The sequence below is a fragment of the Psittacula echo genome (assembly GCF_963264785.1).
Source record: "Psittacula echo genome assembly, chromosome: 20".
NCBI classification, from domain to species: domain Eukaryota; kingdom Metazoa; phylum Chordata; class Aves; order Psittaciformes; family Psittacidae; genus Psittacula; species Psittacula echo.
This window is the reverse complement of record NC_137756.1, coordinates 7,048,382-7,075,531: the sequence shown is the minus strand read 5'-3', so window position 1 is coordinate 7,075,531 and position 27,150 is coordinate 7,048,382. Positions and strand designations below refer to the sequence as shown.

At 46.2% G+C, this 27,150-nt stretch overlaps 2 protein-coding genes across 3 annotated transcripts in view; both read left to right on the top strand.

The window, feature by feature from the left end:
* TRPM8 (transient receptor potential cation channel subfamily M member 8) overlaps positions 1-6,632 on the top strand; it is a gene marked incomplete at both ends in the record, with an annotated part of 37,899 nt that extends 31,267 nt beyond the window's left edge. For both annotated transcript variants that reach the window (XM_080632113.1, XM_080632114.1), the window contains 3 exons: positions 1,249-1,348; positions 2,656-2,689; positions 6,582-6,632. In XM_080632113.1, the coding sequence (XP_080488239.1) occupies positions 1,249-1,348; positions 2,656-2,689; positions 6,582-6,632 (185 nt within the window). The remainder of the gene's footprint in view (positions 1-1,248; positions 1,349-2,655; positions 2,690-6,581) is intronic.
* A 10,264-nt stretch (positions 6,633-16,896) lies between these two features.
* SPP2 (secreted phosphoprotein 2) lies at positions 16,897-22,551 on the top strand (the record flags this gene model as incomplete). Its single annotated transcript, XM_080632103.1, has 6 exons — positions 16,897-16,970; positions 17,063-17,187; positions 18,200-18,322; positions 19,718-19,828; positions 21,429-21,483; positions 22,454-22,551. Exons 1-6 carry the CDS (start codon positions 16,907-16,909, stop codon positions 22,549-22,551), a joined length of 576 nt encoding a protein of 191 aa, XP_080488229.1. The 5' UTR covers positions 16,897-16,906.
* Positions 22,552-27,150: the final 4,599 nt, after the last annotated feature.

Here is a 27,150-nt window from a genome sequence, read left to right as displayed (position 1 = left end):
TCCCATCCATCAGCAACCTGACTGTTGCCCTGCAGCACAGGCTGGTTTTGTCACTAGTTTAGGAGAAAGATGCCTGCCTTGGGGTATAAATTCCTTAATGCTGACTAAATTGTTTTGGATGTAGAAATCACTGTTTGGTTTCCTGGCTGTGGAGGTGGTTTAACAGCAGGTATTTCTGCCTGAGTGATGCACAGTTGATGTTGCAGTTCTAAAAGAAATAGAAGATGTATCCTGGGCTACACCAAAAGGAGCATGAGCAGCAGGTTGAAGGAGTGATCCTGCACCTCTACTCTGCTCTGGTGAGACCCCACTTGCAGCACTGTGCAGTTCTGGTGTCCTCAATGTAAGAAGGATGTGGAGCTGTTGGAGCAAGTCCGGAGGAGGCCATGAAGGATGATCAGGGGCTGGAGCGCCTCCAGTACGGAGTCAGGCTGAGAACATTGGGGCTGTTCAGCCTGGAGAAGAGAAGGCTCCAGGGAGACCTCAGAGCAGCTTCCAGTGTCTGAAGGGGGCTATAAGGATGCTGAAGAGGGACTCTTCATCAGGGACTGTAGCAATAGGACAAGGGGTGATGGGTTGAAACCAGATGAGCACTGGGTGAAGGAAATGGAGCTTCAGTCAGTTGCTAGCTGTGGGCTTCTTATCTTTCTGTTATTAATCCCACGTGGTTTGTGCTGTCGTGTTGGAACAGGATCAAATATAGAAGTATTATCCTGGAGGACTTTCATGCCTTGGAATGGTTTGTTCTGTGTCACTCCTTAAGTTACATCAGTAGGAGATGCTTTGTAGAGAAGACACCACCTTATAATTTTGAATTGTTTTAGTTCAGTGATAAGTTATACAACACAGGTCTTAACATGTTACTCTTAATGATATAATATGGGGCAACATAAAAACAACTGGAAAGCTCAAACCCAGACAGGAACTTTCTGGAATGTCCTATACCTGTTGAAGTGACTGCCATTTCACTGGTGTTGACCAAGACCCCAGAAAAGAGCCTCTTAGGGGGTTTTGTTCTTATTTTCTTTTAACCAACTCTGGTTGCCAGGAGCATTCAGTGAAATGTGTTAATGTTCTTGTTACCAGAGCTATGTCACAGGTGGGAAGTGGGGTTGCAAATGCTTTGGATGCAGAGAAGGGACTCATCTTTGAAATGCAAGCACTAACCCAGCCGTTTTGCATCTTAGCATTGGAAAGTCAAATTAACTGAATCTGGTGGTGTTGTTTTTCTTCACATCCATTTTCCAGGCTCAAAAAATGAGGACAATGAAATTCTGGCATGGGAAGCTGTCATGAAGGAAAATTACCTTGTCAAAATCAATACCAAAGCAAATGATTCATCAGAAGAGTATGTCTGCCCTTCTTTGTCTTCACTCTCTTAACTTTCTGTTGAGTATTTTTAGTGCAGGCAAGTTTTCAGCAGCTCTAAATGTTTGCAAACTAATGAGTAATAAATAAACTCAGAATAAATGTGCCCTTTATTCTTCCAAGGAAGTTGATGGGCGGTTTTTGTCCTGTTTTTTCACCAAAAGAGAAAATGTTCCTATAGTGTTTTGAGGTCTCATTGTGGAAAGCAGTGCTATCAGCTGGCTGGTTTTGTACCATTAGAAGTTTATATTGGATATTAGGAAAGATGCCTTCCCCAAAGGGTGCTCAGGCATTGGAACAGGCTGCCCAGGGCAGTGGTTGGGTCAGCATCCCTGAAGCTATTTAAAGCACATGTACATGTGGTGCCAGTGGTGGCCTTGGCAGTGTTAGGTTTATGGTTGGACTCGACCTTAGAAGTATTTTCCAACCTAAATGATTCTAGGATTATGCAGTTAGAGAATGTTTAGTGTTAAATGTGGAATATCAAGCATTTCCACATCAGCAATCTATGTATTAGGGGATCTGTACCTGATAGCATAAGAGGAAAGACCTCAGGAGAGGAATGTGCTATCTGGAATGACAGTGACTTGGACTGCTCATTTTTGGCTGCTAGCTCATGATACTTTATCTTTGGGATCTGTCGTGGTGTTTTCAAAGTAATAGGATGAGGATAAAGAAATCTAAAGAAGCTAGCAAACAGAACAGTAACATCTGTGTCTGATGGCTTAATTTTGTAGCTAGCTTATAGCAGTTTGACTCTCTAAATTGAACGTGAGGGAAAAGCTGATAAAAATGGGCAGGAAAGACCAGACTCTTATGCTTCTCTGCCCTTGCTGTGGACAGTGCTGTCCACAGGGAAGTGTTTAGGTTAAGACTACCCAGAGGCACTCAAAAGTCAAAGAAATACACAAAAGTAGCTTTGATTCTGGAAGCAGAAGTGTCTTGACAAAGAAAATGGAATAGCACAGCACTAATGGGAATTCATATGTTAGCTCATATACTTGTAATGAAACTGATGCCAAACCTCCTGCAGCCCTGCCTTCTTGGGAGGGTGAAACACTCATGTTCCCAAGCAGTCTGGTTTGTTACTGACCTCTGACTACATGCAAAGAGGGCAACCTTCTGAAAACTGATTCCAGTGGCTTTATCTCCACTCTTTGGCCAGAGATGAGGACTGGATCTCTTAGCTCCAGACAGACTTCTGCACAGTTTTGCAAAGGGTGGAGGGGGCAAGGCATTGCCAATACCAGGACTCAGCCCTTTCTTCTCTTTTCTCCTTGTTTTCAGAATGGTGCATCGATTTAGACAACTGGATGCAAAGGTACTTGTGTTTCAGACTGTTCTGGGGGATGTACTTCTATCTAGTAAAGTAGTATCCATGTATTATCCATGAGGACAATAAGCACTGAGAGTCATGGGCAGTCTTTGTTACTATTGCCAGGACACTGTTTGGGCTGGGCTTTTTTGAGCGTGCACCTTTGATCCCTGGAGACAGAGGATATAAAGAAGGCAGAGGTGCTGAATGCCTTCTTTGCCTCTGTCTTTACTCCTGCAGACTCTCCCCGGGGGCCCCAGATTCCTATAGCCCCAGAAGGAGTCAGGAGAAAGGAGGAGTTTGCTTTGGTAGATGAGGATTGGGTTAGGGATCAGTTACGCAATCTGGACATCTATAAATCGAGTCCGGATGGAATACACCCACGGGTGCTGAGGGAGCTGGCCGAGGTCATTGCTAGGCCACTCTCCATCATCTTTGGTAAGTTGTGGGAAACAGGAGAGGTGCCTGAGGATTGGAGGATGGCAAATGTCACGCCAGCCTATAAGAAGGGCAAGAAGGAGGACCCGGGTAATTATAGACCAGTCAGCCTTACTTCCATCCCTGGAACGGTGATGGAACAACTTAGTCTTGACACCATCTCTAGACATATCAAGGATGAGGGGGTTATTAAGAGTAGCCAACATGGTTTTACCAAGGGGAAGTCATGTTTGACCAACCTTATAGCCTTCCATGAGGAAGTAACTAGGTGGATGGATGATGGTAGAGCAGTAGATGTGGTTTTTCTTGATTTCAGTAAGGCATTTGATACTGTCTCCCATCCTCAGCATCCTCATAGTTAAGCTAAGGAAGTGTGGGCTCGATGATCAGGTAGTGAGGTGGATCAAGAACTGATTGAAAGGAAGAAGGCAGAGATTTGTGGTCAATAGGGCAGAATCTAGCTGGAGGTCTGTGACTAGTGGAGTCCCTCAGGTGTCAGTGCTGGGACCAGTGCTGTTTAATATTTTCATCAGCGGCCTGGATGAGGGAACTGAATGTACCCTCAGCAAGTTCGCTGATGACACTAAACTGGGAGGAGTGGCTGACATGCCAGAAGGCTGTGTTGCCTTTCAGTGAGACCTGGACAGGCTGGAGAGTTGGGTGGGGAGAAACTTGATGAAATTCAACAAGGGCAAGTGTAGAATCTTGCATCTGGGGAGGAACAACCCCATGTACCAGTACAGGTTGGGGGTTGGCCTGCTGGAAAGTAGTGAAGGGGAAAGGGACCTGGGGGTCCTGGTGGATGGGAGGATGACCATGAGCCAACAATGTGCCCTTGTGGCCAAGAAGGCCAATGGCATCCTAGGGTGCATTAGAAAGGGTGTGGTTAGTAGGTCAAGAGAGGTTCTCCTCCCCCTCTACTCTGCCCTGGTGAGGCCGCATCTGGAATATTGTGTCCAGTTCTGTGCCCCTCAGTTCAAGAAGGACAGGGACCTGCTGGAGAGAGTCCAGCGCAGGGCAACAAAGATGATTAAGGGAGTGGAGCATCTCCCTTATGAGGAAAGGCTGAGGGAGCTGGGTCTCTTTAGCTTGGAGGAGACTGAGGGGTGACCTCATCAATGTTGACAAATATGTAAAGGGGGAGTGTCAGGATGATGGAGCTAGGTTTTTCTCAGTGATGTCCAGTGATAGGACAAGGGGTAATGGGTGTAAACTGGAGCATAAGAGGTTCCATGTGAACATCAGGAAAAACTTCTTTACTGTGAGTGACAGAGCACTGGAACAGGTTGCCCAGGGGGGTTGTGGAGTCTCCTACATTGGAGATATTCAAGGCCTGGCTGGACAAGTTCTTGTGTGATGTACTCGAGGTTACCCTGCTCTTGCAGGGAGGTTGGACTAGATCATCTTTTGAGGTCCCTTCCAACCCTCGGGATTCTGTGATTCTGTCATATGTGAAGAGAAGCTGTGTGGAGACCTCATAGCAGCCTTCCAATGTCATCAGGGACTATAGAGATATGAAAAGGGGTGATGGGTTCAAACTGAAACAGAAGTTCAGGTTGGATATAAGGAAGAAGTTCTTCCCTGTGAGGGTGCTGAGGTGCTGGCACAGGGTGGCCAGAGAAGCTGTGGCTGCCCCATCCCTGGCAGTGTTCAAGGCCAGGTTGGATGGGGCTTGGAGCAGCCTGCTCTAGTGGAAGGTGTCCCTGCCCATGGCAGGGGATTGAAACTGGATGAGCTTTAAGGTCCTTCCCAACCCGAACCATTCTGTGATTCAATGTAGCTGCAAACTGTGCTGGAAAATGAAGTAGAAAGATAACTGCTTAGTACTAAAGTGTTTCTCAGTGTTCTTTATTGAATAGAATAGAATTAAAAATAACTTTTCTCTGTTAAAACTTCAGTATTCTGCTGTGTAACAGGCCCATGAAGCACTGATGGAAGAAAGGGCATTACACACTTACGAGTATACCCTTCTCAAACATGTTCTGTCAAGTTCAGCTTCTAGTGCTGAAAACATGAGGTGATGAACTCAACTTTGTTGTTGCTGATGTTGCTTAAAGTCTGCTTATAAAATGAAGAGGCAGTTCAGTTATATTGTGACAAGCTTGGTGGTGCTTCAGATAGCACAAGCAACATTTTCTAGGTAAACAAAGGATGCTCCATACATATTGCAGAGTAGGAAGACCTTTCATTACAATTAAAGTGAACAGTTCTCATCTGATTCAGAGAAATATCTTGTGCTGAAGCAATATAAAGCTACCAATCTACTAGAGAGCACATTGTTATCAGAAGTGTCAAACAAGTATACTTTTTATGACTGATACTGAAAAGACCTTCACAATGAGTATTCTTTGGGACTTGACTGAGATATGTATGTTTTCTCTAAAGTGGGGAGTTTCTTTGGTGTGAAGAACAGACATTTTAGAAGTCCAGGGGTTGAAAAGGCCCCTATAGACTTCAGAATACTGCTTTTGATTGCTGTCAAATCATTTAGATTGCAATATAATAGCTCGCTTTCAAGACTGAAGTGGAAATGGTGAGTCACTGAGGATGTGTCTAGTGATGCTCCTCTTAAAAGTGAAATACAGCAACCTTAATTCTCTGCTGAAAAGTCATCCCTAAATGGTGCTTTTTATTCTCTGAGGGAATACCTTGCAGCAAGTTGTTTTGTCTGTCCATGCCTTCAGCTTTAGGGAGAGAAAGGCACTGAGGTTAGTGCTTAGGAGCAGTGACCTTGAGAGCCAGGCACTCCAGGCATACCTCACTGCCTCTCACTTGAAGTGATGTCCTAAAAGCAACTCTGAGGATGCATCTGAGTCCTAGGCATGAGCCTTGGTCGTGGGGTAAACTTGTCTTTAAACCTGATGACCCAAGGAATAACAGAGTTCATTTAGGACAAGGGGAAAGGATTTGAGTCAGCTCCATGTGAATAGTCCATGGAATTCCACTGATGTGCAATCTCTGCTTTAAAAAGGAGCACAAGGAGTTGGAGTACAGTTGGGAGCCTGATGCCTGCTTGTTAACTAGGTGACACATGCAGTAATGCTCGCTGCATTAATTGCAGTGATGAAAGTGGCAATTGAGAGTGTCCTTTCAAGCACTGTTGCATTTGGTGTAATGTTTGGAGAGGCAGTCACTCATAGCATGTGATTTATTAGCATTGCTTTACTGTGAGAACAACATTGACACCACGCTGTGACTACTGAATACAAGAAGCAGACAGTTGGTGCTCAAAGTAGGGGCTGGCATCCACACAGGGTAGTCAGAGAGGCAGGAGTTCAGATAAGGGGTTTAATGCCTGCTCTTGCTGATGTTGTAAGGTATTTCCTAGGGTATTTCAAGGAACTTATTATTGCTTACTTGTTCTTTTCCTTTTCCTTCATCCTAAGCTGCAATCATCTGTTGGAATGAGTAAGATTGACTTTAAATAAACCAAGCTGCTTCTTTCTTTTTCTTTTCTAAGCTCTCTGATTTGAAAGGCCTTCTCAAAGAGATTGCCAGCAAAATCAAATGAAAGCAGCTGAAACCCAAGAGCACCCACCTGAGCAGGGTAAGCCTTCTTTAAATCTGTTCTCTGACTTGAATAAGTTATCAGTATCTGTGACATTAAATCAGGATGTGTCTGGAAGAAGACTCAGTATTAGTTATTGATGCTTGTATTGATGTTGTCTAATATTGGAAAAGAAAGAAGAGCTAAATTCTCTTCTTTGTTTGTTTCTTATGAAAACCACCATTTTCCATCTGGTGTTTCTAGCAGTTTTTGGGACAGCTTGAAATGTCTTGTTTTGGGTTGAGTTGTTGCTTTGTTAGAGGCCCTCTGGAAAATTTGGAGTTGCTGGGCTGGATCCTTTACACTTGGTTCATTTTAAGTCTGAAGAACATAAAGGCCAAATGGAGAGGACAGAATTGTAGGTAGGAAGAGGTTTATTTTCCCACTGTCACACTGGGGCATTATGGTGGGTGACTAGAGCCTGCCTGTCTCCTATACAATAAACCACAGAGTGAAGAGTTGACCCAAAGTCTCCAGACCTGCAGTTCAGTGTCCAGTCATGAGCCTTGTGTCCTTTGTCATCAAGTTCTGCGAAAGAACTGGGTTGGAACCACAGGTTCCAGTGGGACGTGAAAGCCAGACAGGATATTGATGAATGTGAAGTATGTTGACTTCTCTAAAGACAACAGGTTAAGAAGTGTAGCTGTTCACAAGGATAATTTGGAATGACTTGATCAGCCTGAACATCAGAGCCTGGCTCCTTGTCCTGTAGGAGGTTTTCCTGCAGAACAGCTTATACCTTATTCCAAATATTCCTGAATCCATTGTCTCACCTTTTTTCAGGGATAACTTTATATTCACTTGGCCTGAAGTTCAGATTCTTAACGAATAACTTGCAACCACATAATAAAAAGCCCAGTTAGTGGGCTTGTTCTTGGATGCAGTAAACTCCGAGTCACCTATAGAATAAACTTGAGAATAATGGAACTGAGGAGGTCATCTAGTGCAACCCTGCTCCAAACAGCACCAACTCAGATCAAAGGTAGCTGCAGTTTGGCTGAGAAATAGGTTGTAATTCAGCAAGAACAAATGCACATTTTACAGTTCCCTGGGAATTACACAGGCACAGAATGGGGGAAAATCTGATGAGGCAGCAGTTGTACAGAGGAGGGTCTGAAATGGAATAGTAGATAGCTAATGTTTTGCTGTCCGTGAGATGTATGAAGTAGTCCTGCTGCTTATAGTGCAATGAATCCTCTGTTGGGTACAGCATCCAGTGTTAGCACTAAGCTTTAAGGAAGATGATGGAGTGGCTGCAGAGAGTTCAGAACAATGCCAAGAGGAACTGGAAGCCTTAACAACAATCTATAGAAAGGAGCGAATGAATTACAGTTAAACAGCCTGGGAAAGAAGATACGTGTTTAAGATGGAGGTTGTGGAAACAGCCTCTCATTATAGCTAAGTAGTGCCTTGAAAAGATGGAGCCCCTTTCCAGTTTATGCCTGGTGAACTGTCGGGATGGCATCCTGCTGTGATCAAACTGGTTTGCATGTGAGCTGCCCTGACTCTGGAGCTGAGCCTTGGCACAGCTCCAGTCCCCAGTCACACAGTCATGGTGTGAACAAAGAGGTTAGTGTCTCACAGGAAGCAAATGTGTGTATTCTGCTATCTCATCTGAAAGGGAGTATTTATATTGCATTGACCATCTTCAGGATGAGCTGCTGGATTGGCCATTCCATGTCCTTTGCATGCAGGTGTTCCTTTTGCTTTCACTTCCTGACAGTTAGTGTCCCTGCTACTCTGCTAAGACACTCTATTCCGGAGGGATGCTGCGAAAAGCTCCTTGATCCCAAGTATTGCGCAAGACATCCAGTTTTCTGAGCTGATACATGAGGATGAAAGCAGAATGTTGAGCTGGGCTAGGAGCTCAACTCTACTTTTCTTTTGCTCATACAGGTACAGCTTCATCAAGAACAGTTCCTCTGAGCTGGCAGTAGCCACCAAGCCAATGGTAACTGACCCACCAGAGCATCAATATCTCAGCAGGAGTTACTGGGATTTCTTTTGTTGGTTTCATTTTTTTGATCAAACAGCCTTTTTTTCTTGTTGCAAAATGATGGTAAAACATGAAGATGACTGTTTATCTACTGGCAGGGCTCCCACTCTGCCCAAGCTCTCCTTTTTCCTCTTTTCCCCTGATGTTCAACGGCAGCAATTAGTCCTTGTCAGCTGCTGTTAAAAAGCACTCCTTATTCCAAGAGTTCTGTTGCTGCTGCCAAAATCACTTTGCTTTTCAATTTCACTCAAAGGGGCCTGTTCATGGGTTTCCTTTAGCCACTAATTACTTGTCTTAATGAATCAATCTCCCTTCTCTTTCCTTTGTGTAGTAGCCAGATCGAGCTTGTTCACTGCATGGCCTGTCTGTCAGACCTGCTGAGGTCTGTGATGCTGGCATGCCAGAATACCATGTATTGCAACATCATCCCCTGGAGGAAAGACAGCCTTTGGTCCAGCCCTGCACCCACAGCTCTGACTCTACATGACCAGTGGGGACTTCTTCCTGCTCTTCCTGGAACTGTGCAGCAATGCAGAAGCTCAGCTATTACAACCCTGCATGGGAGAGACTGAGTTAATCTACAGAGTGTTTCCAAAGGCCTCGTGTGCAATCCTTGCTTGTTTCTTTAGTGATGATTTGTATACTGGGATCACTGCATTTCTTTTTAACATGTGGCTGCAGATGTTTGCATTCTGAAATGGAGGAGAGACTTTAAGTATCGTGATGCTCACTATGGCACGGTTGCTCTACCTGCTTTCTGTCTGAAATAGCAGTTGAATTGTGTGGCATTTGGTGTGGTAGAGCTGGGTGCATGACTAACTGAAGGGAAACTGCTACAAATAGCACTTATTTACCTTGCAAAGCATCGTGTCTGTCTTCATCCCCATGAACGATGAATGAACCATCTCCCAAGGTGCTAGATTCTTTAATGTTGAAGTAGTTTCCTTTTGCTTGGCAAGGGCTATCATAATCCATACACTTGACCAAAAAGCCCGTGTGCAGGCCTGCCTCTGTGCACAAGGGCATGCTCCAGTCTAGGTCTCCTGTGGCAACAAATTGGTCCAAGATGGTGAAGACAAGCCTGGTTTGTGTGGTTTGGTGTTTGCTTCAGTGCTGGTGTATGAAGCCCTGCTGCACTACCAATAGCACTGTTACTTGTTTACATGTGGAAATATTTGTGTTTTCCTGTTGAAAGGTTTAGAAAGGGCTCAGGCTTTCATTTCTTTCTGGGGCTTTGCATCATAAATTATGGCAAGTTTCCTTTCCAGAAATTACTTTTCCTGTGTCATTTGTATGCCTTAAATGTGAAAACTGCTTTTAAGTTCATGCCTTTCATATATAAAGCCTGCAGTGTACTCACCAGTAGCTCTGGTGATCTGTTCTTCTCTCAAATGGTGAATGTCACTTGGAACCATGTTCTGAAAGCTCAAAAACCTGATGTCTGACCCTGCCCACTGCTGCATCCCATCACCACCTGCCTGCACCCCACACATGTCCCTGCCCTTGGGCACCCTGTGCCAGCGCCTCAGCACCCTCACAGGGAAGAGCTTCTGCCTAAGAGCTCATCTCAGTCTCCCCTCTGTCAGGTTAAAGCCATTCCCCTTGGCCTGGCCCTACAGGCCCTTGTCCAAAGCCCCTCTCCAGGGTTCCTGTAGCCCCTTTAGGCACTGGAGCTGCTCTCAGGTCTCCCCTTCAGGAGCCTTCTCTTCTCCAGGCTGACCCAGCCCAGCTCTCTCAGCCTGGCTCCAGAGCAGAGCTGCTCCAGCCCTGAAAGGAGCTTACATCCTTTTCATCCATTTCAGACATCCTGAAAGGAGCTGAATGCTGTCTGCTCTTCTTGACATGTGAGGGCTTGGCTGGTTTCAGAATGGCTCTGGACTGTTGTGGGTACAAGGGGGTACTATGTGTACACAAGCTGTCCTTTAGGCAGCCAGTCCCGTCACCCTGGGTCCCAGCAGAACCTCTTGGCAGCCTTGCATCCATGTGCTGCTCAACACTGGGCTGTCCTGGGCGTTGATTATAGGATGGCTCTCCCCTAACCTGATGGATGCCTTCAGCATCTTATGGTGCAGGTTGTTTTCCTGTGGAAATGTCCTACATCTGTCCCCAGGGGTGGGGGTCCTGGTGTGGGATGGAGAACCACAGGGATGGGAGGATGCAGCATGGCTCAGTGCTGATACTTGAGGCTCCTGGCGAAATGACCCTGCTGCTTGGTAAGGAGGGATGTGTGTGCTACTGGAGCCTGCTGTGGGGATTTCAGCATGGAAGCAGTGCCTGGGTGTTGTAAATAAGACTTTCCTCATGGAGGAGGTGGCTTACATATTTTTGCCCCTGGCTGTCTCCTGCTTTTCCATTATTAATTTGATTTAAAACATTGATATGATACTGTCTCAAGGCAGATTTGTGTCGAGTTCTTTTCCTGCAGCCCCATGTAAGTGGGTAGTAGCTCTTGCTTTATGCCATTCCTATTTTTCTTATGTGTAGGATGTTAATGTGTTTCCAATATCAGCATTATAAAGCTGTCAGCTAAGATACACGTAAATCTAATATTCTCCCTCTTAATTTATGAGCTGAGTTTTCTGCTATCAGGAAATCTTTCTGGTGAAAAGGAATCTTAATGAGATCATATAAAATGCCCTTTTTTTTCTTGAAGAGGTATTTACTTTGCTTGAAAGATGTAGATTTGCTCTTTATGGTAAATAGCTGAAAACCATTGTGTTTTATCTGCAGTGTGGGCTTAGTCGAGGAGACAATAAAATGACAGTTAAAAGTATTGGCTGAAGCAAGGCTGGCTGAGTAAGTAAAGGGTGGAAGTGTTCTGCTTGCCTAAGCTGGTGCCTGGTGTGCAGGCACTGGGAAAAGGGCTTTAGGGAATTGAGGAATTAATCATGGGCCATAATTAAACCTTGATTGCAATAAATCTGCTTTCAGTGAAATCTCAGGTTCATAAACAGAGGATGGTTTCCTCCTCCTAGCAGGAGCAAGACTGCAGGATGAGGCTGTAACCACGGGGCTGTGTGGAGTTGAAGTGCTGCTTGGTTTCTCCAGCGTGCCCCATTTTGGGTGGAGTGCACCCAGATGATAAGGGAAAGGGCTCATTTGTAGTGAACCACTTAGTCACAAACCTTTCTTTCCTTTCTTGGTTGCAAAATAGTGAGCAAATAGACATTAGGGATCTGGAAAGACTGCATCAATGGGTTGTGGCCGATGGGATGAGGTTCAACAAGGCAAAGTGCTGTATCCTGCACTTGGCCCACAACAGCCCCCTGACGTTTTGCATTAACCAGATTGCTCCAAGCTCTGTCCAACTTCAACACTTCCAGTAGAACTGCAAGAAGCTCAGACACTGATGTCTCAGAAGAGAGAAGGGGGAAAACCTGGACAAGTATGAGTATGGTTAGCAAGGCTTAACTAATAAATACATTTAAACCCAGATACAGCTCTTGGCTTTTCAGGTAACAATCTTTTGGTCTGGAGGCAATGTTTTCCTTGCATTTAGCCCCAGGGATGTGCCAGTGACCCCAGAAAGCTGTTACTGCTGACCTGGCAGGCACAGCAAATCTAAATATTTAGAGTTTCAAAGGCTCAAAGCAGTGAAGTGAGAGCTCTGAGGTTCTGCTGCAGGCTGTGATGTTTCAGAGCAGTCACTCAGGGTGTGTTATTGGGGTTTGTCTGCTGTAATGTGTGCTTTATGTTGCTTCACTCCCAAAGTCCACTTCCTGCAACAGCAGTAGGACCTGTGTAGGTTTAGGTTACCTCTATTAGAGCTGCATGTACAGTGCACTTCAGAAGTTCAGGGTTTAGGCTCTGCCTCAGTGCACGTACAAACATGTTTCCTTTAATCTTAGGAAAATTACTTAAGACATCAGTTCCAACGGTTCTTGACACAGAACAACTCAGTGTTCTATGGCAAACCTTGCAGACGATGAGACTTCCGTGGTATAAACTTCAGGCTTAGGAAATACACCTGATTTCATCCTTAATAGTGTAAATGTGGGAAGCTGAGTTGTTGCTGTAGTCGCTTCTCTTCACTTTAATCTCCTTTTGACCACCTAATCTTCAAGTGCTTCACAGTGGAAAGCTTTATCTGGCATTGAGAAACACAGCTGGTATGGCAGAGGGTAACATCTTGGGCAACCTGATCAAGTTGCAGATGTCCCTGCTCATTGCAGGGGGGTTGCAGTAGATGAGCTTTGAAGGTCTCTTCGAACCCAAACCATTCTGCAATTCTATGATCTTATGAAAGCAAATAGAGAAACTGGAATAAAGAAGACTTTCCCTCCTTCTCAGGTGGTCCAGGGCTAGAGAACATTGAGCAGCCCATGGACAGCATCTGTCTGTGCTGGCTCTATGGTTGTCTGCTAGCTTCTCAAGGGACATGCAGACAAGAGCTGAAGGGAATCAAAGCTGAGCCTCTGGTGTTTATAAACTACAGATCAAGTCTCAAAGCCTCTGTTAGGCTGAGCAAAATCTACAGGCCTTTCTCCTACCTCTATCAGCTGATGTGTTCTGCATGTGTGATGAGGTTTCCCATAGAGAAGAACTTTTAGGTAGCCTTTTGGTTTTGCCAAAGACACACCGCAAGAGCTAGGGGAAAATAAGGAACATGTTGCTTTGAATTTAGTTGGGTTTTCTTTTATCTGAAGGGACCATTACATTTTTGTCTGTCATCTGAATATGCAGGAAGCAAGGGATCAGGAAGAGCTCCTCAGTGCTATTTAGATGCTGTTTAGATGGTTTTCAGCATGTCATGATGCTGGGTGATTTACATTTGAAATGAAAACTCATCTTGTAATTATCAATGTTTCACTCACAAAGAGAAATGATTGTTCTCCCAGTAGTCTGGGAAGAGAGCTGACTCCTGATTGCAGGGAGTGGGAGTGGGCTGAAAATAAGCCTCTAACAGCTCTTCAATTTCTTCTTTTCTTAAATAGCACGTATCTGTTTGCTGTGTAGATTGAATTGGATGCAACCCTCTCCTTCTGCCCCAGGGTGCTTGGCATCTACTACTCGCTGGTAGTAGAGTCAAAGTTGAGTCCTTAAGTTGTGAAGAGTCTGTTTCCATCTTGCCCCCTCTCAATATGTGCCCAGATGCTTTTTCTCTCTCCTCTGCCATCCCTCTCTAAAAGTCTTCTCAAACTCCTTAGGCTTGGTTCATTGGTGGGATGCTTTTCTCTTTCAAGGGGATGTTGTCCTCAGTCTGTGTGGCCGTGCCTGTTGTTTCCTTAGCATAGATGAGGCAATAACTCTCCATTTGGAATATGCCAATAGCAGAAGTGTGACTTGGGTTCAGGAATTTGACCTCTTAAGTCTTCTGCAAAGTATGGAATTTTGGGTTCCATTCCACTTTGTCTTCACACATCCAGTGGTGTTTCCACTAAAGCGACCTGATGCTTCAGTTCTAGTCTCCAGCGTGAAGAGAATGTGGTAAAAGACTCAGAGCTCCTCAGAAACCCAGAACTCAGAACTCTTCAGGTCTGAGAATGTAACTTTGGTTCCACTGCTTAAATGTACCCAAAGCTGAGGTTTCCCAAGAATGGTTTTCTCAGCCGCTGCCCCAACGGAAAATACCCCTTCTCTTCTTGTTTGCACGTGCCCTGTTAGTACCAGGCAGGTGGTACCCATGGAGATGCATTCCCTGGGAGGGGGACAACACTGCTCACACTTGTGTTTCCTCCTGCCAGCCTGTTCTCCCCAGAGACTCTCCCTTCTCCCCATTCCCATCCTGCCCACCACAGCTGCTAACTCTCCCCCAGTTCTGTCTCTGGGTTGAGCATCCTCAACCCAAACGTGCCTCTAATGCGGAAAGTGGAGGAAGCAGATTTTGCTGTAACATGAATCTACTAGAGTGTGTAATGGATCTGTGTAAAGAGAGGAGAAATATTTACCAGTTTCAATAGAGATGTAATGAGTCAGGATTCAGAGGGGTGGAATAGCAAACATCTCTGTTCTCTGGATGCTGTAAAGCAAAGCCAGAGCTCTGCAGAGAAACTTTCATTTCATTAAACACTTTTAATAGCATTACTACAGACCTGCTGGCAGCATTTCCTATTAGCTACTCTAAAAGGAATATCTTGAAGCCCCACAGTGGGTTCAATAGTTAAAATGACTGTTGGACTGGCTACAACACTGCGGCTTGGCAGGTAGGAAGCATTTTTACATATTCAGGTTCTGGTGGAATATTAAAGGATCCCAGCATACAAGAGGCAGATGCTTCCTTCTCTAGCGGTGAAGTTGGAAGCTAAATGTGAGTTGGTGGTGAAGCATGCTGGAAAATAGTCCTGGAATGGGTTGGGTTGGAAAGGTCCTTAAAGCTCATCCAGTTCCAACTGCCTGCCATGGGCAGGGACACCTTCCACTACAGCAGGTTGCTCCAAGCTCCCTGGGGCTCCGGATGCCTAGTTCTTCCCATTGAAGTGGTTTAAGCAGTCTCATTTCTTGTGTTTCATTACTACAACAGCAGCATGACTGATAGCAGAGAAACCACTGTAGAAGCAGGTCAGACAGTGAATGGGAGGGTTTCCTCCTGGATCTGAGGCAGCATGGTCGTGGCTGTGGTTGCAGGGAAGTTGAACATAACACAGCAGACTCTGTTCTTGAGAACCTCCAGCTCAGTCTGAATCCTCCCTGTTGTGATGCTCTGGCATGGTTGCAACTGCAGGAGAGTATTACCAGCCTTCCCATGGCACAGACAGCAGCTGAGGAGAACTGGGAAGCAGAAAGGTCAGGCCCTGCTATAGATGAGCATGTCCAAGAGGCAGGAAAGAGTGTCTTCAGCTGCAGTGAACAAGGCGAATGGATGTACACAAAAAAGCTCTGGCTTTTGACTGGGCAAAGTTTCAGTTGGTGTTTTTGATCGTGTTCCCAATGCTGGAATCCAAGTTGGCTGGTAAAAAATGCCCACCCCTTTTATTGGAATTGGCACCTACCTTCTCCTCTCTCAAAGCAGTGCTTGGGTGGGATGGCACACACCTGGTGTGGCACTAGCCTGTGATGTGGCCTCAGCCAGGTTCCTGTTTGGCACTGTGTCTACTTGTCACCCTCCAGGCACAGCCTGTTCCTAGCAGTGCTCACATGCTCTGCCAACTGGGACACAGTCTTTCGTGGGATGTGCCATGGCTCATCAGGTTCCTTTTCTAGGATCTTGCAGCAACAATGAGACATGAATCCAATGACCATCAGGGCCCACAGCTGGGCAGTGGTTTCTTTTGTGACTTACAAGTGCATTGCCTTTATGGGTCTCTGCCCTCAAATACTTGCAGTGTGAGTGAAACCTAACTCCTTCTGTCACCCAAGGAGTCCAGTTCCCCCAGTGTACAACCTTGTGATCAGCTGCCATCCTCCAGTGTGACAGCTTACAAGCAGAAGCCACTTTGTCCTTTTCCTTATTAAATCTGACTCCTGGTACTTTGCGCGCCTCCCGTGTCCTTCCTCGCGTGCCTGTCGTTTGGGAGGTTCTTAAAATGCCACTTCATTCCCGTGGCACTGTGATTTGAAGGTTAATGGAGGATATTCACACGTAGGATTTCCAAAGTGAAAATGCTGAGGCACGTTTCTACCTTGTGAACAGTCAGCAATGGGTGACCTTGTTTGAAGGCAGCAGTTTCCCTCCCAACCCCTACGGACAGCCTTTAAGCACTTAAAGCCCAGGCGCATCTCAACCTTACTTGGAGTGTTTCAGTGGCTCTGTTGTGGGGTAGTTGTGGTACAGTGATGAGATCGTTGCCTGTATCTGCAACGCAAGACCTGCAAGTGCTGAGTGCCACGTGTTGGAGAGGGTATAGGGAACACCTAACCCCGCTGCAGTCTGGCGCTGGGGAATTGTCCCCTTCTTAGGGAACACCAGCTTGTAAGTACTTCTAGTCACTGCTGAGACACAAACATACTGGGTCTGGTGCTAAGGAAAGAGTTGACTTGCCACATGGGAAACTATGGACTAAAAAGTGAGCAAAACAACTAGATTCTGCTTTTGGCTATGGAGATAGCAGGAATTCAATGCTCCCTTTTAGTCACAGTGCTGGGAAACAGGCACTGCAGCCCATCTCTTATCAGAGAGCTGCTGCCAAAGGGAGGAAAGCGGACAGCAAATATTTACTGTCAGATCAATTCTGTTTAAAGTGCAATGTTTGCAGCAGAGCTTGGACACAGGAAGGTCAGGTGTAAGGATCAAGGCTGCATTTATATAAAGACAGAGGAATGTGCGCTGGAAATCTTTGCTTGGAAAGGGAAAAGACCAGAGGATATGGAAAGGCACACTATGAGGAGCTTCATCTTTGTCCTCACACTGGGCATTTTCTCATGTTCAGGTAAGTTGCTCAGAGTGGAGCCGTGGCCTCTTGCTTACAGTGGTTTAGGAAGACCACAATGAACCTCTAATGGAAGTGTGCCTTCATCTCAGGCTTTCCAGTGTACGACTATGATCTCCCTGTCACAGAAGAGGCTCTCAATGCTTCCATTGCAAGGATCAACTCTCAGTCACAGGGGACAAACCTGTATGGTGTTGTCAGGAGCCACGTCACAAGAGTAAGTGCACAGAGAACCAACATTCCTTTACCTGAAATGTGCTTTGCTCAGATGGAAAACTCTTTTTCACTGAATCCTGGACCCCCAAATTTAGTTGGAGTCTCTGATGCTGCTTGGAAGAGGGTGGGTTTGGGGCATTATCTGGAATGATGGCTTTGGGAACTGAAATGTTCTTTTCTTTCTGCAGTCTTTATTTATGTCATCTGTCTCCATGCACCAGTGCTGGTTTAGTGTCTAAATACGGGCAGGAAACTCTTATATGCTTTAATTTGCATTGCTAAGAATGATGTTGGCTACCCAGAGTTAAGCAGTAACATGCTGTAACTGTTCTGTTTCTATAGATGGGATGTATCAAGTCCTCTGCAAGAATGAATGACAAGATGACTTTGGGATTGATCTAGTTTGGAAAAGTACTTGAAAGCAGTGGGGATTTGTTGGTTGTTGGGGTTTGGGGTTTGGTTTCGGTGGGGAGTGGGGTGAGTCTCCCATCTTGAGCTAAAACACTGTTTAGACTGCCCATGAGGCACCTGAGCAGACAATGCAAGACTGTATTAACTGTGTTAATTCAATTGCCTCCAGTGGTGGGATTTACTTTCCAAGCCTATTTACTTGCACAATAGGCTTCCCAGCAGTCTAGATATTCAAAGCAGAGCTGTTAGCACCCTGCTTCCCTCAGAAGATGGGGTAGCAAACAGGGTAATGGTATGCTTATCTACCTTTGACAGCTCTAAGTCCCCCCAGCTGACTCTGAGCACTAGGAGGATCCTGCAGTGGCTGTCGGGATTCAAGTGAGACCCCCATGGAAAGCTGTTCTGTGTTGCTGATTAAGAGAGAAATTCCTGAGCACAATAAAACAGACTTTCTCACACACAGTAATTGGCTCTAAATTGGGCACTGAGCCATAATGCCCTTATGTTGGCTTCTGCTTGACAAAGAAGCAAGGTTGCCATGAAGCAGGCATAGAGGAATGACAGGCACTAATTATGTATTGTCTTGACCTTCTTTTGACCAGGTTGACATGTGGAACAGTGATGCCTATAGACTGGAGCTGCAGTTCAGCATCCGTGAAACGGAGTGCACGAAAGCGTCGGGGAGAGACCCGTTCACATGTGACTTCAGAATTGGGCCTTTTGTGGTAAGTGAATGCGGTGTGAATGTGAAACCCCAAATTGATGTAGGATGAAGGACTTGGGGGTGTTGAGACTTGGAGGTGCTGTGCTCTGGGGAGACTCCCCCTGCAGTCCTGATCCAGCTTTGGTGCAACAACACAAGAGGGACGTGGAGCTGTTGGAGTGAAGCCAGAGGCCATTGAGCTGCTGCGAGGGCTGGAGCAGCTCTGCTCTGGAGCCAGGCTGAGAGAGCTGGGCTGGGTCAGCCTGGAGAAGAGAAGGCTCCTGAAGGGGAGACCTGAGAGCAGCTCCAGTGCCTAAAGGGGCTGCAGGAAACCTGGAGAGGGGCTTGGGACAGGGGCCTGTAGGGACAGGCCAAGGGGAATGGCTTTAACCTGCCAGAACAGGGGAGACTGAGATGAGCTCTTAGGCAGAAGCTCTTCCCTGTGAGGGTGCTGAGGCGCTGGCACAGGGTGCCCAGAGAAGCTGTGGCTGCCCCATCCCTGGCAGTGTTCAAGTCCAGGTCGGACACACGGGCTTGGAGCAAGCTGCTCTAGTGGAAGGTGTCCCTGCCCGTGGCAGGGGTTGGAGCTGGATGAGCTTTAAGGTCCCTTCCAACCCAAACCAATCTGATTCTATGATGATTCCATGAGATGTTGAAACACTCTTTTTCCTCTGTGAATGTCTGCAACCTTACCTGTTCTTGCTGGTCACAGTGGGTAGGAAGTAGGACGGATTCTGGGAAGACACTGGACAGATGCTGCAAAGGCTTTCCTCATAGCTTATGAGTCATGCTACTACCTCCTGAGGTAGTTTACTCATGAAGAGGGGGGCAAACATCTCTTTGAGTATCGCTACTCTTGAGCTAAGCAGCTTGTGTGTGTGCGTAGGTGGGATAACATGAAACTGATGGTTGTTGCTAGGTTTTCTCTAGTGATGCAAGGGTTGGCTGCTGTGAAGTTATCACTGTATCCTGGACAGACACCATCCCTCTGCTTTTCTTCTTGGGGAAATGCGGTGTGAAAGGTAGTGTGAAGACCTCTTTCTTTTCCAAACTTGGGTGCAAGTTTTGCTGGAGCTTCTTAAGGGTAGCTGACTTAAATGTAGTTTAACTTGTAGAGCTGGAGCTGCTGTCAGCATAGCCCTGGACAGCCCTTCTGCTTGTGCTTGGTGATGCCAGAGCCATGAAAAGGAGTTAAGAGGTTTTCTTCTACCTCAAGCAGGCTGAAGGCTTCATACAACTAACATGTAACTGTGGAACAATGACTTGGGTGTAGTTTGCTCCCATAACATGAGAGGTGTACAGTCTTCCTCTTGGAATTTAATCCCTGTACAAGATCCCATCCCCAGTGAAGGCCCCATGAGAAGGTTTGTCCTGTGGCTTTGCTCTATGAGATTTGCTCTGGTTTGATCTGTTACAGCCAACCACTTTCTGCAGAAGTGTTGTGGAAGTCTCTGGTGAGCTCATCTCCAACATTGTTGTGCAGTGTCATCAAGGCGCATCCAGCTCTGAATCACTGAGCAGTGAGGAGGTAAGGGAGGGGAAAGCTCAGTTTTACTGCTTGGGGGAGCAAAAGTTCAGCTCATTCTCTTTAAAGGAGGTCAGGTGTAGCAGCATGAGCTGCAGCTCCTGCTGCAGCTGAGGTTTGGATCAAAATACTCAGTGTGGTTTGAAACCCAGCTGTCTCCTGTAACGCTTCACTTGCTATCAGCTGAGAGGTTTGACCTTGCCTGATGGATGCTTGGGGAGAGTGTGAATCTCTGCAGCAGTCTGGCACGTCCACCAGCTCCAGCACTCCTTCATTGACACAATGCCTGGAGAAAAGTGATTGACACATCTTAGGCAGAAGCAAATACCCCTGACTCTGGCTCTGTTACCAAAGCCAGCTCCCAGCTGAGCACGTAATCACAGTACAGCTGAAGAACATTTGCTTTACTGAGATTTGTGTGCCCTTTTTGAGCTCTTATTTGGGTTTAAGGTGTGATTAAATGCCAACCCAACCTGTGAATTCCTTGAGCTCTTCACATCATGCTCATGTCCCCTTTTTCCATGAACTGACACATGAACCTAGGTGCCTGCACTTAAACACAGCTCTGCAGAGGGTGTTGTCCTTGAGGATTATATACAGGGAACCAGGATAGCTTCTCAAGCAAGGTGCCAGAGTTCATGGACAGCCTTTATTTTGGGGAAGTGCGAGTGACTGAATGAATAACTTGTAGCAAATGGGATTCTGTATCACTTTTCCTTGCTTTGAATTGCCAGAGTGGCTTCCCATTTAGGTTTATTTTTACATCTTTGTTGTTCAGGCTCTGTTCACAACCAAGGAGTGAATGCACCACAGGAAGCCTTGCTTTGCAGAGCAGAAAGGCTGCGTGTGAAGTACTGAAATATGTAACATAGTCTGGGATGCTCAGTCTGTCCTCTGTGGGTTAAGCATAACTCTTGTTTAATAGGGCACTCAGTATAAACACTTGCTTTTACAAGCAGGGATCTTTCTGCAAGTCTTCTTTAACTATCACTTAAAATTCAGTCCTGCTGCCAGTATTCCTGCTGGGGAATATATTTCCTGCAATGTTAATAAGGAATAAATGCCAAAGGGAATTATTGCACATGAAAAGGAAAGTATTTCTTTCTGCAAAGGCCTGCAGCAAGTGCACTGTAGCTCTTGCTCTAGAGCTGTAACTCAACCTGGCTGAGATGATGTGGTGCAGCTTTTGTAGGCTGGTGGCATTTGAATAGAAGAAGGAATTGTGATGGACTGAGGCTGGGCTCATTTTACTTGGATAGAGACCATCAAAAGAAGAGTACAGAGAGCTTTTAAAAGAGTAGTTTGGGCTAAATGAGTCACAAAGGTGCCCTGTGTGACTGCAGCAGACTAACTCTGCTCTGCGGGCTCTGCTGGCCTGGCTGGAGAAGGTGAGGTGAGGTATGAAAGACAAAAGGTTTTGTCTGGAGAGCCTGCAGACTTCCTTAGCAACATTAGTGCTTTGCAATAGTATGAGCAGTGATCTTGTTTTCAGAGAAGTGAATAACGACATTTGGGATGACTTCACTGATCACACAGTACATGGGGAAGTGGAGGAGTGGGAGACTTCTGATAAGGTCTGATAAGAAACATCTTTCATTTACAGTTTATGCACATGCCCATAATGAACCCCAACAGGCGAGGCAGCGGCCGCAGAGAAGGTAAGCCATTCCTGCCATGCTGGACTAGCACATGTCTGCATTTTGGATCATCTGCTTGGACCACCTGAAAATCATCTATCTGAGGGACAAGGAAAGATGAAAGGCTAGCTGTTTGCACAAGTCATAGCCAGCTGCTTTTTCCATTGCAGAGGGGTGTCTCATTGAGGAAGTGGCGAGGGCATTAGGTGTGAAGTGGGGCAGTGCTGAGGCTTGTGTGGGCTGTGTATGTATTTTCTGGATGACCGGATTTGTGCTCTTTAACTAGGGTGCATCCCCACCAGTGTGAGCAGCAGGTCAAAGGAGGTGATCCTGCCTCTCTGCTCTGCTCTTGGGAGACCCCCTTTTCAGCACTGTGTGCAGTTTTGGTGCCCTCAGCATAAGAAGCACATGTTGCTGTTGGAGCAAGTCCAGAGGAGGTCACAAGGATGATCAGGGCCTGGAGCACCTCCTGTATGGAGACAGGCTCAGAACATTGGGGCTGTTCAGCCTGGAGAAGAGAAGCTGCGTGGAGACCTCAGAGCAGCTTCCAGTGTCTGAAGGGGGCTACAAGGATGCTGGAGAGGGACTCTTCGTCAGGGACTGTAGTGATAGGACAAGGGGTGATGGGTTCAGACTGAAACAGGGGAAGTTCAGGTTGGATCTAAAGCAGAAGCTCTTCCCTGTGAGGGTGCTGAGGCGCTGGCACAGGGTGCCCAGAGAAGCTGTGGCTGCCCCATCCCTGGCAGTGTTCAAGGCCAGGTTGGACACAGGGGCTTGGAGCAAGCTGCTCTAGTGGAAGGTGTCCCTGCCCATGGCAGGGGTTGGAACTGGATGGGATTTAAGGTCCCTTCCAGCCCAAACCATTCTATGATTCTATAATGAGTACTCTGTGCATCCTTGAGGTTGTTTTGATGTTACGTGAAGTGCTGAATGAATGTGTGTTTGAAAGTATGTAACACTCGTGTATGTCTCCATGTTCTTCTTTTCAAAGACATATTCGCTCCTGAAGTTTTCCCTTCAAGGGGAAGGGGCAGCAGCCATGGAGACTGGCATAAACCCAGCTACTTCAGCTCTGGCAAGATGGAATAATACCCTTTGGGTGAGTAAAATTCAAAGGGTAGCTTTCATGCAGTCTTGTAGCAGGGTGGACAAGTGACTCAGGATAAAGGCCCTCTTTGAGAATGTGCTTCTTGGCTGTGAACATGTTAAAAGCTATTTAACTCTCAGCATTTGTAGGACTTGTTTATGGGGAAACTCAGGGACACAAACAGCACTATAAACGCCATGGATGGGGTGCAACCTCTGGTGCCAGTGGACTGCCCTGGCTGTGTATTGACAAAAAGTTGTTGGGTACCCCGGTCGTTCAGCAAGTCACCCACCACTTTTGTGCTGGTGCTTTGCCTTGTTGTGTCTATTTATACTGCAAACTCTTGTTTGCAGGCCATGTCTTTGTGCTGAATCTAATGCAACAGGGCCCCAAGGCCACATGGGTCAGCAGACAAAAAGGGAATGTGTAATATGGTATCTGGGAGAACGAAGATGAGGTTTACTCAGGGCAGGTGTTTGTTTCAGGGAAGCTGTGAAGGAGATGTTTGAGTTAATGGGAATGATAATAGATGGTGTTAATGCTTCATTGGAGCTGGCAAGGTCTTTCCTACACAAACCACCTTTGCTGATCTGCTTCTAAGGCTTTATGTGGGAGCAGCTGTAATTGCTGCTGATATTTCACCTGCTGCCTGATGGAGTTAATCTAAAGGGAAGAAAGAGCTTTAGGAACACAGAATGGAGGATGTTCTTTGGCATGCTAACCAGTTCTAAAGTAGCTGGGAAAGGAAGATGAAATCACTTAGCACTATGTCTTTGTGATTAAAAGGCTTGCACACACGCTTGGGTACATCTCATTAGCAGGTCCCTGTCCCTGTAGACAGTGCCAGAACTGAATGCTCCATGTGTGTGGAGCTCAGTTCAGGCCTGCTGCATTGGGAACAAGACAGCCTTAGATGACTCACCAAAAACTAACACATGTTACTCATAAGCACATCCGTGATAAATCTGTATGTGCTGAAGGAGATATAACCCCTACTCTCCTCAAATTTAGATCTGAAAGGAAAACCCAGTCATTCTGCTAAGGCAGGTCTTTATTTGTGAAAACGATTTCATTAATCCATATGCTATTTTAGTTTATCTGTGAACCAGTAAAGGTGATAGGCTGTTGTAATCACTGCCTTTCCTCATAAGAACCTTTAGCTTCCCTAAGTGTATTTGAACTTCCTTGAGCATATTGCAGTGGCATTCTGGTGTGCACCCTGCATCTTTCTGGGTACCTTTCACCCAAGGAGATGGTGTGGAAAGACTGAGACTTACTGAAGAGTGTCCTCTCTCAGCCTGGCTCAGTGAATTTGGGTTGAGTTTCTTCAGCTGGTCTGCCAGAAGAGTTATGTGCAAGGGCATCCTTGTGCTCTGAATGGGGAGACATCCTTGTCTTGGCATTTGGAAAGTACCAGGTATCTTAAGTGAATTCTGTGGCTCTCAAGAGGAGCTGACCCCTTTAAGCAGTAATCACAAGTGGTTTGTGTTCCTATATCTAATGTCTAACAGATTTCTACACTAGAAGCAAGCTGTCAAGTCTTCTGGAAGGAGAATGTGAAGTAAATGGGGAGGGATTTATGATTCTTGAAATCCTGTGCTGGACTTGATGATCCTTATGGGTCCCTTCCAACTGAAGATGTGCTGTGATTTTAATACTTTCTGCTTGCTATTGAAAACAGGTTGTAAGTGTCATTTATGGAACTGTGTTTCATATCAGTGCCCTAGGTTTGGCCATCTCAGAGGCAAATACATCAGGAGATTAACGGAGAATTTCAAACCCCCTCAAAACTCCCTTTTCCTCTTGTTTTTATCCATTTGACTTATTAGGTATAAGTCTGGAGAGAAGTCTTAACTCTCAGTTTCACTTGTATTCAGAATTAGGGGGTTTCATCCATGGCTTCAATTTGGAGCCGCACATATCCGAATGAGTTCATGTTATTCCTGGCTTTTTCCCCTCTGTTTGGCCCCTGTGGGATCATGGCTGGCATCATTACAAGCTGTGCTGTGATGGCTGTGTTTGGTGGGTAATGAGAAATACGTGCTGTGTATTGAGACGGCAGGAGCTCAGCTTATCTGCGAGTATTTTGGCAGAGGCTGAGGAAGCAGCAGTTTAATAATAGGTGACTTTCAGCTGTTATTCAAAGAACCTGTTGTTGAGAGGCAAAGCAAGACAAGTTCAAGTAAGTAATGAAATGTGAGTATCCTGTGCCTGAGTCTAAGCAAAAAGCGAGGCTAAAGTAGCTCATCAGTACTTTGTGGCTCTTTATTTATTAGAATATGAATATTCAAGAGGGAAAAAAAGATCAGTGCAATGGTTATATAAAGAACTTTTCCAAGTCTGCAGCCTTCAGACCCTGCTGGTGCCTGCAGGAGTTAGCAAACTGCATAGGAAAGAACCACATCAGTGATTGATGAGCTTACTTCAGTGACAAATCCTAATCAGATTTGCTGGATTTACTTCCTAGTGCATCTCTGGAACTGTAAAATTCACATGTCGTGCTGTGGGCCAACAAGGAGCTCAGGCACATCAACAAGAGATAGCAGGAGAGCCAGCTGCTGCGCAACATCTGGTCACCCCAACAGCCTTAGCCTTCAGCAGGCATTCAGGTCATCAGTTAGCTTGGCCTGCCAGGTATGTGTAGTTAGTGGGAGCTGTGTCAGTCACCACAGTGTCAGCAAATGATAGGTTCCATTGGGTTGGAACCTGCTTGATGGTGTTTGTGGCTCTGAATTGCTGAAAAAGTGGCTCAAACTCACTAACACCTTGAACCCCAGAAAGCAAAGGAAAAGGGCCCCAACACTCTGCTCTTCCAAAATTAACTGCCTAAGGCAGGTTATGTTCTTCAGGGTGGAGTATGACCTATGACTGCTGTAGGGAGTCTCACCAGCAGTGCTTCATTTCCTTGAACAGGAAAACTGAGAAGAAAGCTCCTACCTTTGCTTGTAATATACATGGAGATGGTGAATGCTGATTCTCTCTTACTGTTGTTAATCATACAAGGAAAGTGTAATTAATGCCAAATTCTGTCTGCATCATGCCAAGGGGCTGTGACAATGGCTCTTTGGCCGAGTTCTCACCAGGCAGAACCCACAGCTGGTGGGCATGTGGCAAGGGCAGTTGTTAGAAACTGATTAGCAGCCTTTCAGTAGCAGAAGTGAATAGCCTGGCATCGTTGAATAGTAGTGGTTTGTTTTCAGTGGAAGAATAACATCAGGCCTCTTGTCAAACCCAAGAAATCCAGGATTCAACCTTCAGAGTGAAATAGATGCTTGTTGGGGTGTCTTCTACAAAAATGATAATGGAGCAGGGTGCATAACCTTCCTGGGGTGTGGAAAGCAGAGCTTTTATCCCCTGTGTCCTCATTGAGAAGCTGCTTGATTTTAGTTCCAGTTTTGTATTCTCATGGCTTCATATGTTCTGTCTTTGTCTTTTCCTCTCCATTCACCCACTCCATTTTCTGCAGCTCTCAAAAAGAATCTTATTGCTTTCTGGGGGAAAGAAGTGAAGCATCAGAGGGAAGGAAAATCCCTGCAGAATGGGATCTGTTGCACGGTGCCTGAGCTCCATATCCAGTCGGCTTTGAGAGTGAAAGCTGGAGCAATTTATCGCTTAGGCAACGTGGAGGAAATGACGAGCTGCCTTGGAGCCTGTCTGTGATAGCTAAGTCCTTGGTGTCATCTGGCATCTGTACCAGAGAAGACAGCCTTCTTTCATCTGCTCAGGGGTGAAGGACTGAAGTTGAAACAGACCCAGGCAGGACCTTTGCTGGTGCTCAGGTCAGATCATGGTGCGGGGTTGAAGCAGAGGTGTTAAAGCAGAGAGGAGAGCGGCTGTGATAATCTCTTATCACTATTCTGAATGGCAGTGATTTTTGCCTTGCTCTTTGTCCTCCTCTTCTGGGTCTGTTTTGAAGGATTAGACCAACTGAGGACTGTCTTCCAGCTTACTGCTTAATGTTGGATTTTGCAAGCAATAGAAATGAGCTTGTCAAAATATCACAAAGGTTGGAAAGGACCTCTGAAAGCCCAGCACTGGTTCAGACAGGGCCAGGTTCGTGAGGTTTGAATATTGCAGACTAGTTTGGGTTCAAAGGGACCTTAAAGCTCATCCAGCTCCAACCCCTGCCACAGGCAGGGACACCTTCCACTAGAGCAGCTTGCTCCAAGCCCCTGTGTCCAACCTGGCCTTGAACACTGCCAGGGATGGGGCAGCCACAGCTTCTCTGGGCACCCTGTGCCAGCGCCTCAGCACCCTCACAGGGAAGAGCTTCTGCCTAAGAGCTCATCTCAGTCTCCCCTATTCTGGCAGGTTAAAGCCATTCCCCTTGGCCTGTCCCTACAGGCCCTTGTCCCAAGCCCCTCTCCAGGTTTCCTGCGGCCCCTTTAGGCCCTGGAGCTGCTCTGAGGTCTCCCCTTCAGGAGCCTTCTCTTCTCCAGGCTGCCCCAGCCCAGCTCTCTCAGCAAAAGATTTTTTCTTAAACTAAGCTGGAATTTCCCATATTTCCACTTGTTCCTGTTTTTTCTTATCTCTTTGTTCCCAGTGCTGAATGTCGCAGCTGGGCCTGGTTCTTTGGCCTGCATTCCCCATCTGCAGGGTTG